The 13125-nt window shown below is 34.7% G+C and overlaps 1 protein-coding gene, 1 long non-coding RNA gene and 1 pseudogene across 5 annotated transcripts; 2 read left to right on the forward strand and 1 right to left on the reverse strand.

Annotated features, from left to right (window-relative positions):
• The first annotated feature begins 771 nt into the window (after positions 1-771).
• LOC145556613 (large ribosomal subunit protein uL13c-like) lies at positions 772-5805 on the forward strand. Its single transcript, XM_081618267.1, has 4 exons — positions 772-1160; positions 2450-2635; positions 3909-4079; positions 5472-5805. The coding sequence occupies exons 1-4, from the start codon at positions 894-896 to the stop codon at positions 5586-5588; spliced, it is 741 nt and encodes a 246-aa protein (XP_081474393.1). The 5' UTR covers positions 772-893; the 3' UTR covers positions 5589-5805.
• A 93-nt stretch (positions 5806-5898) lies between these two features.
• Positions 5899-8403, reverse strand: LOC145556603 (protein trichome birefringence-like 42; annotated as a pseudogene). The gene is made up of 5 exons (XR_014091907.1): positions 8031-8403; positions 7245-7417; positions 6719-6879; positions 6386-6544; positions 5899-6266 (listed from the first exon to the last, which is right to left on the reverse strand). The product of XR_014091907.1 is annotated as a protein trichome birefringence-like 42 (transcript).
• A 131-nt stretch (positions 8404-8534) lies between these two features.
• Positions 8535-12288, forward strand: LOC145556622 (uncharacterized). Of its 3 annotated transcripts, none has more exons than XR_014091911.1 (4): positions 8535-8748; positions 9023-9092; positions 9841-10038; positions 10384-12288. It is a non-coding gene; the product is annotated as an uncharacterized LOC145556622 (long non-coding RNA). The 3 variants fall into 3 exon arrangements; XR_014091910.1 differs by having other exon boundaries at positions 8538-8748; positions 9841-10861; positions 11644-12288; XR_014091909.1 differs by having other exon boundaries at positions 8537-8748; positions 9841-12288.
• The last annotated feature ends 837 nt before the right edge of the window (positions 12289-13125 follow it).

The following is a 13125-nucleotide window of genomic DNA, read 5'->3' on the forward strand; positions in this document are numbered from 1 at the left end:
GACCGAACCACGTAAACCCTTGTGTTGTTTGTTTATCTTCTTTATTGTTTTTCTCGTTCTTAATTTCATTGACGTGTTCCGCATTAGTCAAACACAACTACACCCTTATTTCCTAACAAAACTAAAATAATATAATCCGAATTATTAGAAAAGAAAAGTAATAATTCAGAAGAAAGCAAAATAGTCATCAAACTAAAATGGTTATGAACATGTGAGAAGCAAAATTAACATTATACTATTGTAAACCTTACCAAGACTAACGACATATAACACCTTGTTAAAAAAAAAAAAAAAAAAAACAAAACCAAAGGCATATAAGGTGAAGGTGCAAAACGAGAGTGAAGGTGGAAAGCATTTGTTATAATTCCTATCCGTGTTAATATAAAACATTTGCTAGCATACTTACGGACGATATAATTTCTAGCATCAATATTTGATACGTGTTAACTAATGTTATAAAATGAATACCTGGACTTTTTTTTGGCTAGTATACTTACGGAGTGATCAATGTAATAGTTTCGTTTAGAGTATGGTGCTGATAACGTATTACTGTATAAAATAAGGGGAAAGGGAGAATAAGAGAGAGATGTAAAGAGGTAATTGTGTTGTCTATATTCATCCATTTCATGAGTCACCACATTGTAACCTACATGAACAATGAAGAATCTATTCATGAGAGATACCCAAAACTTTTGAACCTTTTTAATCGGGATTGGAACCCAAACCCAACCACGAACCCAAATAGGCTGAAATTGAATTGGGGGTTTTATTCCATCTCTCCCCTATCTTCAAAATCCCAGTTTCATTACCTTGCGAGTGTGCACTATTGAGTGTCATCTTATCCAATTCTTGGCCCCCTCATTCTCTCTCTAAGCTCGGAGACACATACAACAATGGCGGCAATGGCCAGCGCTTCATCCCTAACATTTCCATCAACACAAACCCAGAAATCCATCTTCGGAACCCAATTAAAGCAAACTCCAGTTTTCAGGTTTCCTGGCTTAACCAAAACAACAGCAATTGTCAGCCCACAAGCATCCTCTAAGTCATGTACTGAGCAATGGCGTCAACTCAAAAAGGAAGTGAAGAAAGAGCTTGCTATACCTCATGTTCCTTTAGCCGAACGCTGGATGTTTACTCTTGATGAAGCTGCTGGCCCTGTAACTCTCTTTCTCTCTCCTCCTTACAATTTCTGCAATGTCTAATAGTTTATTGTTGTATGGGTGACTTCTCAGTTATTGATTTTATTGATCGTGATATATGCAACCTCAAGGGCTAACTGTATTTCGTAATGGGGTTTTAAGTTTCGGAATTCATGGCAAAATCACGCATTGACATTTGTTATTTATTTTTTGTTAATGAATAAATTGAATGTGTTGTGGTTTGATAAACTCCAATTATGCTTGTTTTTGGTGTAGTGGGAGCCATATTTTAGGGAATTCTGATGTGGGTTGTTGAAGATTGAGGCTAATTATTGACTGGAATTGTAATTAGCTTATTAAGGCTTTTTTGGTGAAATTTGGGCATGAATATGGGCTAAAAATATGTTGATTATGTTTTGTGTTGGCATTTTGGGTTGTTGAGTATAATTCTACAATGGATTGAGTGGTTGGAGCTATTTTAAGTGTTTAATTACAATGTCACAGAAACTGATTTCCGCAAATATGTTTTCGCTATTTGAATTCCTAGTTTAGAGAGAGAAGAAAAAAATTCGGGAAAGCAAACAAAAATGAGATAGAAAAAGCTGGAAATAAAACTGAGTTGAAATAATTAGCCCAATGTCAATAATTACATCAATCATATTGTAATTCTTTGTGTAGGTGTTATTGGATACTCTTAGCAAGTTAGCAGGGGGTTTTTGTGCTGTAATTATGGCATTAGATTTCACTAGGAAGATTTAGGTTTTTCATTTTTATTGATACAAATGGTTTTATTATCTTTACATGGTGGAATGTTTCTTCATCAGCAAAATTTTTAACGAATTATAAAGCTAGTCTCTCTCTCTCTTTTTTGTTTTTAAGTAGCTATTCCTAATTGCAATTATTATTCAGTGACAAAATTGACAGAAGAAAATTTTCCTGAAGAAAAAGGCCTTTGAATTGAAATTGCAGCCTGCCAAACCCAGAAAGAACTTTGCTGTTTTTCACTTTGTTAAGATTGAATTTGAATAGAAGCCTTGGTCGAGTGTGAATGTGCATACCCCTTGTTTTTCCTCCTCTTTGTGCTTATCTAAATTACTTCTAGGTCTAGGTAGCTAATGAATGTGGTCTCCATCAAAAGTCATGTTCGCACATTATATATGTGGAGAAATGTCTAACTTGCACCTTGTCCTCGCAATCAAGCAACTCATACTATTTTCATGTGGCTGATAATCGTATCATTTGGTTAAAAAAACTTTGTGAATCAATTTGTTTTACTCACGCTTATTTATTTTTTTCTCTGCTTCCAGGATATTTGGAACAAAACTTGGTATCCTAAAGCTGCTGACCACGTCCCTACCGACAAGACATGGTATGTTGTTGATGCCACAGATCTGATTCTTGGGAGGTTGGCGTCGATTATAGCAGTACATATTCGTGGGAAGAATGTGGCTTCCTTTACTCCAAGTGTTGACATGGGAGCCTTTGTAATTGTGGTATGTTATTTCTCTGAAGTTTAGGCTTATTATAAACCATGTGGCCTTGTCTCTTGCATCCTCCTTTACATAGCTATGTTGCATGCGTTCATTAGTTCCTCTCATACCTGCGGGGCTGACCAACGTAAATTACAATTTAAAAGGAAAAAAGGCAAAACCTCATATTTTAAAAATTGTTGTCTATTTTCCTTACCCTAGGAAACTAGCAGAAAGTTTGTGATACATCATGTAGCTTGTTTTCTCTTGAGTATTGAAGCTTAAAGATGAGAGTTTGTGAATGTTAGAATTTTTTGTTATATACTTATAAAGTACTATAGCTTTTCTCCGATGCTTGAATGTTGACAGTGTATCTTCATTTGTGTACCATAACTGTTCCTTAACTCTTTATTAGTGCTTATAGAAGTGAAAGGGGATGTTCAGGAAAACAACTTTCTCACTAACAGGAAGTAGGTAGAACCGTAGAACTATGATAACTGTTGGGTAAGCAGGAACTATGGTATTCTTTGTTCTTTTGATATGCACTGGCAAACTTTCTTAATTTGGTTGAGTGGATCTTGGATTTTCAAAACTGTTATTAGCCAGGTAAACAGCTTTGTTCCTTACTTATGGATTCTTAGTGATTAGTTAGACAGTAACGGACCCTGCTCCAAAAGCTTGCCTTTCCTTGCTAATGCATAATAGGTTCAGGGTGCATCATGGTGATGGGGGGGTTTTCTGTGCCTTACGTATGCCTCGTTGAAGTGAGGCGCTGTTAATAATAAATCAATATTTTTTTTGTGTTTTAAAAGAAAGTGTTCACCTCATCAAAATTGCCTCTCTTACAAAAAAAAGAGGAGCATTGCTTTTCTCAGCACCTAGGCACACCTGTTCCCTGCCTAGCAAAACATTAATAATATAGAGGGCAGTGAAATTCAGATATTTTTGTTTGTGATAAATGACTAGGTTTCGTTAAAATGTGCGTAACAACAATAAGCTTGAACTATTGGGAATTTGGATGCTTACAAGATATTGAAGTACAAGAAACTCTCTTTATCAGGCAATCTATACTAGACAATATTCAAACTGCAGTGAATATTAGTCATATAATAGTGTGGACTAGAGATTATTATTTTCAGATGATGATTCAGGTCATTTTTGCTACTTCTTCACTACTTTTTGCATACTAGATCTGGTCATATTAAGGCTCATATAGGTTTTGCTACTCACATACATGTAGTATAGGCATGAAGTATCTACAAGCTAATTGGCTTTCGCTCTACTTGGAAAACTACAGGTAAATGCTGATAAGATTGCTGTATCGGGTAAAAAGAGGACACAGAAATTATACAGGAGGCATTCAGGAAGGCCAGGTGGTCTGAAAGAGGAAACTTTTGACCAACTTCAGAAAAGAATTCCTGAAAGAATTGTTGAGCATGCTGTTCGTGGCATGCTTCCTAAAGGAAGGGTAAGTGATTTCGGCTGTATCTTCATTTTACTTATGATATAGTTTAATTCTGCCTGCTAATAATCGACAGCTGACAAAACACTAGGTAGTTTGGTTTAAATAGACTGAATCATACAAACACTTTTACTCAACATGCATGTAATTATATACCACCTCTATGAAAATTGCATCATTTTCTTTGACCTATGTTATTCAGGCTCATCATCTCAAAACACCTTGTAGGATCCTTGACACCTCAGACCTCAGTATGTTAAATATAGCCAAATTTATGACTTGGATGTTGGATGTGTACCTATGTCTAACACCAATAGCCAAGTAAAGCCGTGCTATGTATTAAAGCAGATTTTCTGGAGAGCAGCTGAGTGTGTGTGTGTGTGACATGAAGGAAAATGTGTTGCATATTGATTAATTACAGAAAAAGAGTTGTGTATTTTCTGTGCAATGACGTAGGCAATGTTTTCCAATTATAAAATGATTTAAGTACATCCTGCTCCTTGATTCTGCCGCAGCAAGGATGCATTTTTTTTAGTAGATTAATTGAGATGTTGTGGCGGGTGGAAAAATGAGCTTTTTAACAAGAGAGACTTCAACCTGAGCACTATGAAACTGCCCCAATATGAGGAATCTTTAAATCGCCTTAATACTCCAATTATAACCTATTGTAGAAGCTCTGCTTGTCTGGATATTTGTTTATGCTTTAAACAACAGCCAACCGCCAGACTTGAAATTGCCAGTAGGTTTAGATTCTATGAACTTAAATTTCATCTTGCATTTTTTATTTCCCTCAATTTATTCAGAAATCCTCCTTAGTCACTGTAATTAATTTCCCCCAACTAGGCCACATGAGAGGTTTCTGCAAGTCACTGCATTTGACTTCCCAAAAACGAGAAAAACCCTTTAAAATTTATTCTTAAAAGCGATATTTAACATGCTATATCAGCAAGTTAAAACTTAATTTCCAGCCTCATGGTTTCTGAATATGATTCAAATTTTTTTTTTTATCAAAGTTCTTGGAAACCTGAGCCTTGAACTTTCTACGCAAAGTGCACAATAGACTATCATTAATAAAAGTACAAAAAAAGCACAATATTCTTAGACACCGTATCTTTTTTACTTGTCTCACGACCTTGAGCCGCCTCCCACACAGCTGAAGAGTCTATACGTTGTCTTACTTCAGCCCATGTGTTAGGGCTTCCGTGCATACATTAAGAAAGTACAATTCTACACCCACACTGACCCTTGGGAAAATAAAATAGAGCAAGAAAACAAAGGAAGTGCTAGATTCCATGTGGATCTCTGAATGAAATTTCTTCTGTTTCTATGCTTTCTTATTGATGGTGTTGCCTATTTAATTGTTACCCTCTTATAATTTAATTAAAAAATTATTTACAGCTTGGCCGGTATTTGTTCAATCACCTCAAAGTGTACAAAGGACCAGACCATCCTCACCAAGCTCAGCAACCGATTGATCTTCCTCTCCGAGACAAGAGAATTCGTGTGTCGAAATAAATTTGTTAAGCAACCCATTGATCTTGCCAAAGTTTTAACACAATTATGCATCTTGTTTTGTAGATTGAAAATCAAGTTCTTTCAGTAGGTTATAGCTGGTAGATAATTTTACCATTTTGTATTTCAGTTCTGCGAACAAACTCACATTTGTTAGACCAGATGAGAATCTCTGTATCTTTTAAAGGTGTATTAATGTTTTTTCCGAAGCAGCTCTTCAGCTCCTGTGTTTATTTTAATTTTATTTTTATATTTTTTTGACAACGAGCTCCTGTTTTTAATAGTGTTTAATATAACTATTTGCTGGTGAAGAAAAAAAATCAACAAAAAGTGACAGTTGCTGTTTAAAAATTAAAATTCATTGTTTTTGTTTGTTGAATTCATTGTCGGAACAAAATTGAATACAAAAGTTGGTTCCAAGTATCTGGAACACCAGGAAGACACCAATGACTAAAATCAAGTAATTTAGGTCCACCACCAGCGTAAATTGCTGGGTGTCCGTCTTTTCTTAACTGAGTGAGAAGGGTTATGTCGAGCAAATGAACAGGCATCTTCATTTTACTCAATACCTTCCTCACAATCACTTCACCCGGATGACTACCACCTGGATACACTGATCCTAACAACGGTCTAGTCTCTTTGCGACAAAATTTTGCTCTTGGTTCTCCCCATTCGCTTCCACTGGACCCACAAAACCCAAGTAACACACCAAAAGAACCGGAAAAGAAAAAAGAATTTGTGAGCATCAGGTGTATTCAACCAAGCTAATTAGCGAGCTGGGTGTATCTAAAAGAACTTACTTAAGATGAGCAGCTGAAACTCCTTGGAAGAAAACTTGAGTCTTTCTAGGGTCAATGTTAGCATCAACCCATTTAGCCCATGTTCTCAATGCAATATTGTACGCTTTCATATGGTCCATGTTTTTGATAATCTTGCCTCCCGTCTTGAAGTATTCCCATCTGCATCAAATGTTGTACACTTAATTTAAGCCATCGACATAAAGTTTAAAAATATATTGCATTTCTGCAACGCCGTAACAAGTACTTTGTCTTTCATGTTACGGAGTAGGATGTCGTAATAAATATAGACATATAGTACTCGTAATGATTATAATAAATATAATGATAATGTACCTGTGAGTCCACCAGTGGTAGGAATTGAAAATAAGTACATCAGCCCATAACCAAGTAGAGCCGGAACTAATAGAATCCAGCTTGAGTACTCGTCCAAATTTTTCAGTCACAACGTCCACCAAAAATCCATTTTTCAACATCATTATTGAAGTATCATATTCCTATTCAAAATAAATAAACAGATCTTATTTTATAATGTCATGTAATCCGTATAAGCCTAACGTAATTATATATAAAGTACGTACAAGAACAAAAAAGTGTTAAGCTTATTATAAAACATGTAAAGTAGTATATATGAAAATACTAACAAATTGAAAATACTTAATGATCATCGAATTATATATAATTTTTAAGCTTCGTACATATGTCTAAAAAAAAAGAAAAAAAAGTACTCCCTAACACATCCACCACATATACGTAATTTAGAAGAAATACAAAATAACTTTGTACTAACAAATTGAGTAATTACCGCCTAGCAAATGGACCGAAAATGTCGGGAAGAGTGTAAATGGATGAGATAGCTTACCGGAAAAGAGAAAACAGAGAGAGAACCTCTAGTGACAACGGTGTACTTGGATAGAGGCACCGCGCTATGAAGCATGCATGTAAGTGATTCCCATTGATTGAAGCTTAATGATTCTCCAACAAACATAACCTTTTTTTCCCCTCCATTTCTCTAATAAAGCACGTCCATGGAATCTGTTCACAAAAAATTTCCAATATATTCACAAAATTTCCACATTGCAGTAAATCAAACATCTGAAGTTTTTTTTTTTTTTAGACATTATTTATATATAATATTAATAATAATAATAATTACCCCCATTTCATTAAAATGCCGGGTAGCAAAATTCATACGACATAATCAACGGTTATTTTTTATTTATTTTTTATATTTTTATTTTTTATTATATTTAGGTACAACGGTCATATTTCTCCATCCTCCAGCCCATCCTCCTAATTTCTCAATACCAACAAACCCACTCTGTCCACGATCTACACCGATCTCATATCTCATATTCACTCCGCCCGGAATCACGATTTATCGATTATATATTACCTACTTAAATGGAAGGTACCGGTGAGTGTGAACAAATTGAACAATGTATGTGACTATAAATTCCGAACAGAACGAACGTTACAATTAAACAATCGTCTTTATCACCAAACTTATTATAACGGGTACATTATAACCAACTAAAATGTCATGCAAATTGTGTTTTATAAACTAACCACATTACCATTAATAATTAATATAACTATAATTAATTACTATTATTAAAATAAAAACAGAACAAGGAAAGTTAATTACCTTTGAAGATTACAACCAGAAGGCTGCCATCTATACTTAAGATAATCTTTATCAGGTCTTCCATTCTTTTGGCAATTAAATCCGTCTCCAATAAATGGACAACTATTTGCATCATACAATGGGTATGATCTATCATAAACCCAACTTCCTTTGAAGATGTTACAGCCGTTTCTCCGCCCTCTTCTCTTCGGCTTGCGATTCCTGTGTCGTTGTACCGCACTCGATAACTCCTCGTCGTCGCCCGCGTTCGATACGAGGATAACAGCATTTGCCACAAGAAGGAGAAGAAGAATACTTGAAATGAAGTTAGTCTTCATTTTGTAGAGAGAGGAGAGAGAGAGAGTGAAAGAGTGAGGGAAAAGGGGTGTTTGTATTCCTACCCTATAAAAGCCGGGGAGCACAAATTAGAATTGCTCTCCTTATGAAGAGTGCGCTGACTATATTACCCCCAGATTTGTGCTTGTATTTCCTTATCTACAGTGTGTTCCTGATTTGCCCTCAAAATATTTTATATGTGCACATGGGTATTTGGTTTTCCTTTCTGCACACTCTTTCTCTCTCCTCGGCACTTCTCACTCTCATCTTGACGGTATCTCTCATCTTCACTTCCCTCATCGCCATGGAGCCTACCAACGTCCTCTGCCTCTTCCTCCGACTCAGGTTCAGAGCTTTCTCTTTCAGCTTCTTGGGTTTCTCAAGCCTCAGAATCTTCTCAAGGGTATTGTCTTTGAAATTAACTATTTCTAGGGTTTTAAAATTCTTTTGATTTTTCGGCTTTTCTGGTTTTACTTAGTTGGGATTTGGGATATTGACGATTTTAGGTGAGTAAGTGTTTCAATTTGTTTGCAAGTTTACCCAATTTCAATCCCTAATTTCGTCCCCATTAAAATCAAATTTTCGTATTAATTTTCAATTTAATTTTACAGTATACTCAATTTAGGGTTCTTCCAATGTGAATAATTGAACTATTAAATAAATTGGGCTATTTCTAGGGTTTATTATCCACTGAAGGCTTTCAGCGTGTTATGAGCTTAATCTCCTCCATTAAACCAGCTTCTTGAGGTAAGATGTTTATCCTTTTTCTAATCACCAATATCTTTGGACAATCTAGGATATAGCTTTAATTTTCGTAGAAAACCACAATCCTTTTTGTCTGGTTACTTTTCTTAATAAATTTTCTCAAATTTGATTGAAAAATCGAACTGTTGAGGATTTTTCGCCCTTTTGATTCATCTGGGTATCTATGTCCGTGAAATGATTTGATAGTTAATTTTGCTTACTTTGAGTTTGGTGGTTGTGAATTTTAATAGGGCGATACAAAGGGGTCTGCTAAGGGTGAAAAGGGGATGCACTGGGAAATCAATAACCTCATGTAGAGTTTTAATTGTTACAATTGTAATTGATTGTGAAAATTTTACCTTTGACATTCGTATTTAGAAGTAAAAATAACATATTCTATACTAAGACAATGATATCCTATGCAACCTTCAACCTTATGATTGACAGATTGAGTGAGCTCTTAGAGTTTTAGCTCTTTGTTTTTTCAATGGGTGTAAAAAATTGAGGCATTGATTGAAGTGATAATTTTCTATATTTTTTTCAACTCTAATCTAACCTTTGAAACTTTCTTACTTTGTTGAATATGATGGTTTGAAAGTGAGAATATGAGGAGCAAATCGTTCATGGGATTATATATATTTGAGTAATAATATTTTTTGTTGGCAAATTATATCTTTTAGTAGCTTGTAATTATAATGGCATTTGTTTCCTTTAGTTAAGGTGTTGACTTCATTGATCTTTAATTTTGCAGAAAATTAGCTGTTAGGGAATCTCAGCCATTGTTGCAACAACAGAATCAACAGCAGCAACAGATGGTTTCATTGCAAGAAACTTGTATGCAGAGCAGAGCTGAATCACTTCAGAATGTGGATTCTACAATTCACGAATTGAATAATATATTTACATCATTGGCAACAATGGTATTACAACAAGGACATATTACAATAAGGTTTGCATCCTGTAGCTTAAGATGGCTGTTTTGACTGATACAACTATGTGCTTTTCATTTTCTTGTCTTTGTAGTTGCCTCTCAAGTTATTTTTAATAGAATTTAAAGCATTTAATATTTGCTTGTATTGGTTTATTGTATCTTTTGCTGGACCTTGATTTAATGACGCCGTAACTATCAAGTTGATTGCCTTTTCAATTTGATGGGATGTGGTTATAACACAATCTTGCTATTTAGTTGCCAATTGCCAACTCCTCTCTATAATTATCAAAATTATATTTTGTTTTCTTCTCTACAATGCTTAAGTATTGTAATATTTATGGAGTTATTATGTTTTTTTTGTAGTGAGAGTACAACAATTTTCAGGTATTGAGTTTGATTTTGGTTTCAATTATACTTCTTGTTGCCGTCGTTATGTTGTCAAGAAGTTCATGCTCGCGTAATTGACAACAGTGTGCTTCTTGGTAATGGTTTTTCAGAATTTTAATTTGGATGTTATTCCCTGTTTTTGATTTTTGAAATTTTGTTTCTACTTCTTGTGTGGGAGGTTAGATTAAGGAAATTTCAGAAGTGGTTTCGGGAATAAGTTGAATTTAAAGGACAAAGTGAACCCCAGAAGGAGGTAGAGTAGCAAGTCAATGATGGGAAAAAAGTCATTGATTTTGACGCACAAGAAGAGGTTACCGAGATGTTGAATGACAGTAAGAAGGTGGACTTCCACAGCTTCAGTTGAAGGGATCTCCAAAATCTGTGTCAGAAAAACAAGAAACCCGCCAACACTACCAATGCTGCAATGGCTGCTTTGTTTGAATCTCTCGAAATTGTAAGTTTCTTTTGCTACCATTTCTTAATTTGGCTGTTAATACCTAAACCATACGTCTAAATTTTTGTATAGCCGTCTTTGGAAGCCAATGACTACATTTTTGTATATTAGGTGTGAACCGAATGCCATGTTTAGTAGCCATAGTTGTAGCTCAATCACTATGATCTTGATGTCATTCACTTCTTTGATTGCTTAGGAAATGATTTCAAAGGATTTTAAGGTTAAGGCTCATGCAAAATATATTGAGTAGTTGTACTGACTACTCACTCTGTTTACTAATAAAATTCTCCTAAGGGTTTTTGGCTCAAAGATTTAAAATTTAAAGATGGAGGGGTAAGGCTTTAGATAGATAGTGTAAAAAGGAAATTATTATATTGACAGTGTAGACTGTAGTGTAAAAGAAAGATAAACCTTTTTTTTTAAGACGCACATCACTTGATAAAATTGGGATGAATATGGCATATATAAGATGTTGATTTGTAAGTAGAGGGAGTATAACTTGATTTTACCGGGTGGGTGACAGGTTTGAGAAGGTGGGTATATGGGGCAGGTTGGGTGTGTAGGGTGAATGGCTCTTAATTTATGCTTGGTCCATGGCCAATGGCTGGGTATAGATTTCATGTCTTTTATTTACATCACTAACTTATGAAATCCTGCCCTTAGTGGTCTGCTGTCTCTCCTGCCGTTTCCCTGGTAATATGTGACATTGCAATCTTGCATGAAGTGTGATAGGAGTGTAGAATCAAAGTTTTTCTTTATTTGTGATTTTGTCATTGAGACAGGGACAAGCAAAAGAGTTTTCGCACTGTCAGAGCCAGATGAAGCATCAAACAGATGAACTTAATAGATCGGCAGTAGAGGTTACTGTAACTCTTGTGCACGAATCGTCAGATGCACCTAATAAAACAGAAGTAGTGAGACCTCCTGCGCTCACATTAGATGAACGTAAAAGCAATAGAAGTTAATTCTGTACATGAATCTCCTATTGAGATTAATCTCTTTGGTATTGTAATATTGAATCTTGTGAAAGCACATCATTCTATGGATGCTGATTGCTATGAATTTGCTGTCATTCTCCAGCTATAACCATGAAGATCTAGAGGAATATATTCTGCACCTTCTGGTATTGTAGCACCTTTCTAGAATGCTATACTAATCATCTGTTTGAGGATGCCAAAAAAAAAGGGCATATAGAACTAGCTTGAAATGGTCAAATTCGTCAAAATCACTTACTGTTTTTTTGCTTGAGTGAAAGTTCCATTGATTGTTAGGATTGTTTGTATCAATTATAAATTTTTTTTTATATTTTTGAAGAAGTATTAATTAAAATTTAAGCTGATGTAAACATATAAGATGTATGTGTAACATTTTTTTTTTTGAAACATATGTATAACAATATTTAAGTGAACTTACTTGAGTGACTTTCAGACATTGGCAACCAAAATCTTCCATTCTCTGTAATGTTTTAATTTATATTCTTGTTATTTTCTAATTTTTTTTTTAAACATATGTATAACATTACATCACTTCTCAAATGTTGTTAATAGTCTATATTAATTTTTATATATTCTTCGTATTATTTTAATCAATTTCTAGAGTAAATTGTTTTTAGAGTTTTTCTACATGGTACCCTCAAATTATTGCGTTTTCTATGTTGTGCCCTTCCAAATTCAAACTTCTACACGGTGCCCACAAGTTTTGTGTATTGTTTTATATATGCCCTCCATAAGCTGTTTTGTTAACTGTAATTAACTTATGGTTAAGTTAACCACCCACCTTAGTTAATTACTACTTAAATTTAAATGACATAAAATACATAAATAAAACCCCATTCTGATCAAACCTCTCACACTCATTGATGATGTTTACAAATTTGACAGAAAGAATTGTAAAATAATCTAGGCAAAGAAAACCAAAATGACAGAGAAAGAATTGGCACAAATTTGAATTTTCATTGATGATGTTCACACAAATCCACCTACAAAACAAACAAAGATAATCATCCTTTAACTTACTACAATCAAAGCTAACTCATCCTTAATTCACTTTCACATAAAATAACCAGCAAAATAATGACGGATTGCTATTCACCCCTTCTTGAAATTGTGATTCGTAGAAGACACCTTCAATTTAGCATGTTTTGGTGTCTTGCAATTACATTTGAGTCGATTTGACATCGGAGAATGACGATACGGTGAATATTGGGGCTGAATTGGACGGTTTTACGGGAGAGGGATTTTTGGGTTTTAATGGGGAAGGTTGCG

Source organism: Chenopodium album, chromosome 1 (assembly GCF_948465745.1).
Source record: "Chenopodium album chromosome 1, dcCheAlbu1.1, whole genome shotgun sequence".
NCBI classification, from domain to species: domain Eukaryota; kingdom Viridiplantae; phylum Streptophyta; class Magnoliopsida; order Caryophyllales; family Amaranthaceae; genus Chenopodium; species Chenopodium album.

Bases quoted from the DNA above. Each gene is read 5' to 3' on its own strand.
- LOC145556613 (XM_081618267.1), top strand. From the start codon at position 894: ATGGCGGCAATGGCCAGCGCTTCATCCCTAACATTTCCATCAACACAA. The intron at 1,161-2,449 runs GTAACTCTCTTT...CTCTGCTTCCAG, and splicing joins TTGATGAAGCTGCTGGCCCT to GATATTTGGAACAAAACTTG. The intron at 4,080-5,471 runs GTAAGTGATTTC...AATTATTTACAG, and splicing joins GCATGCTTCCTAAAGGAAGG to CTTGGCCGGTATTTGTTCAA.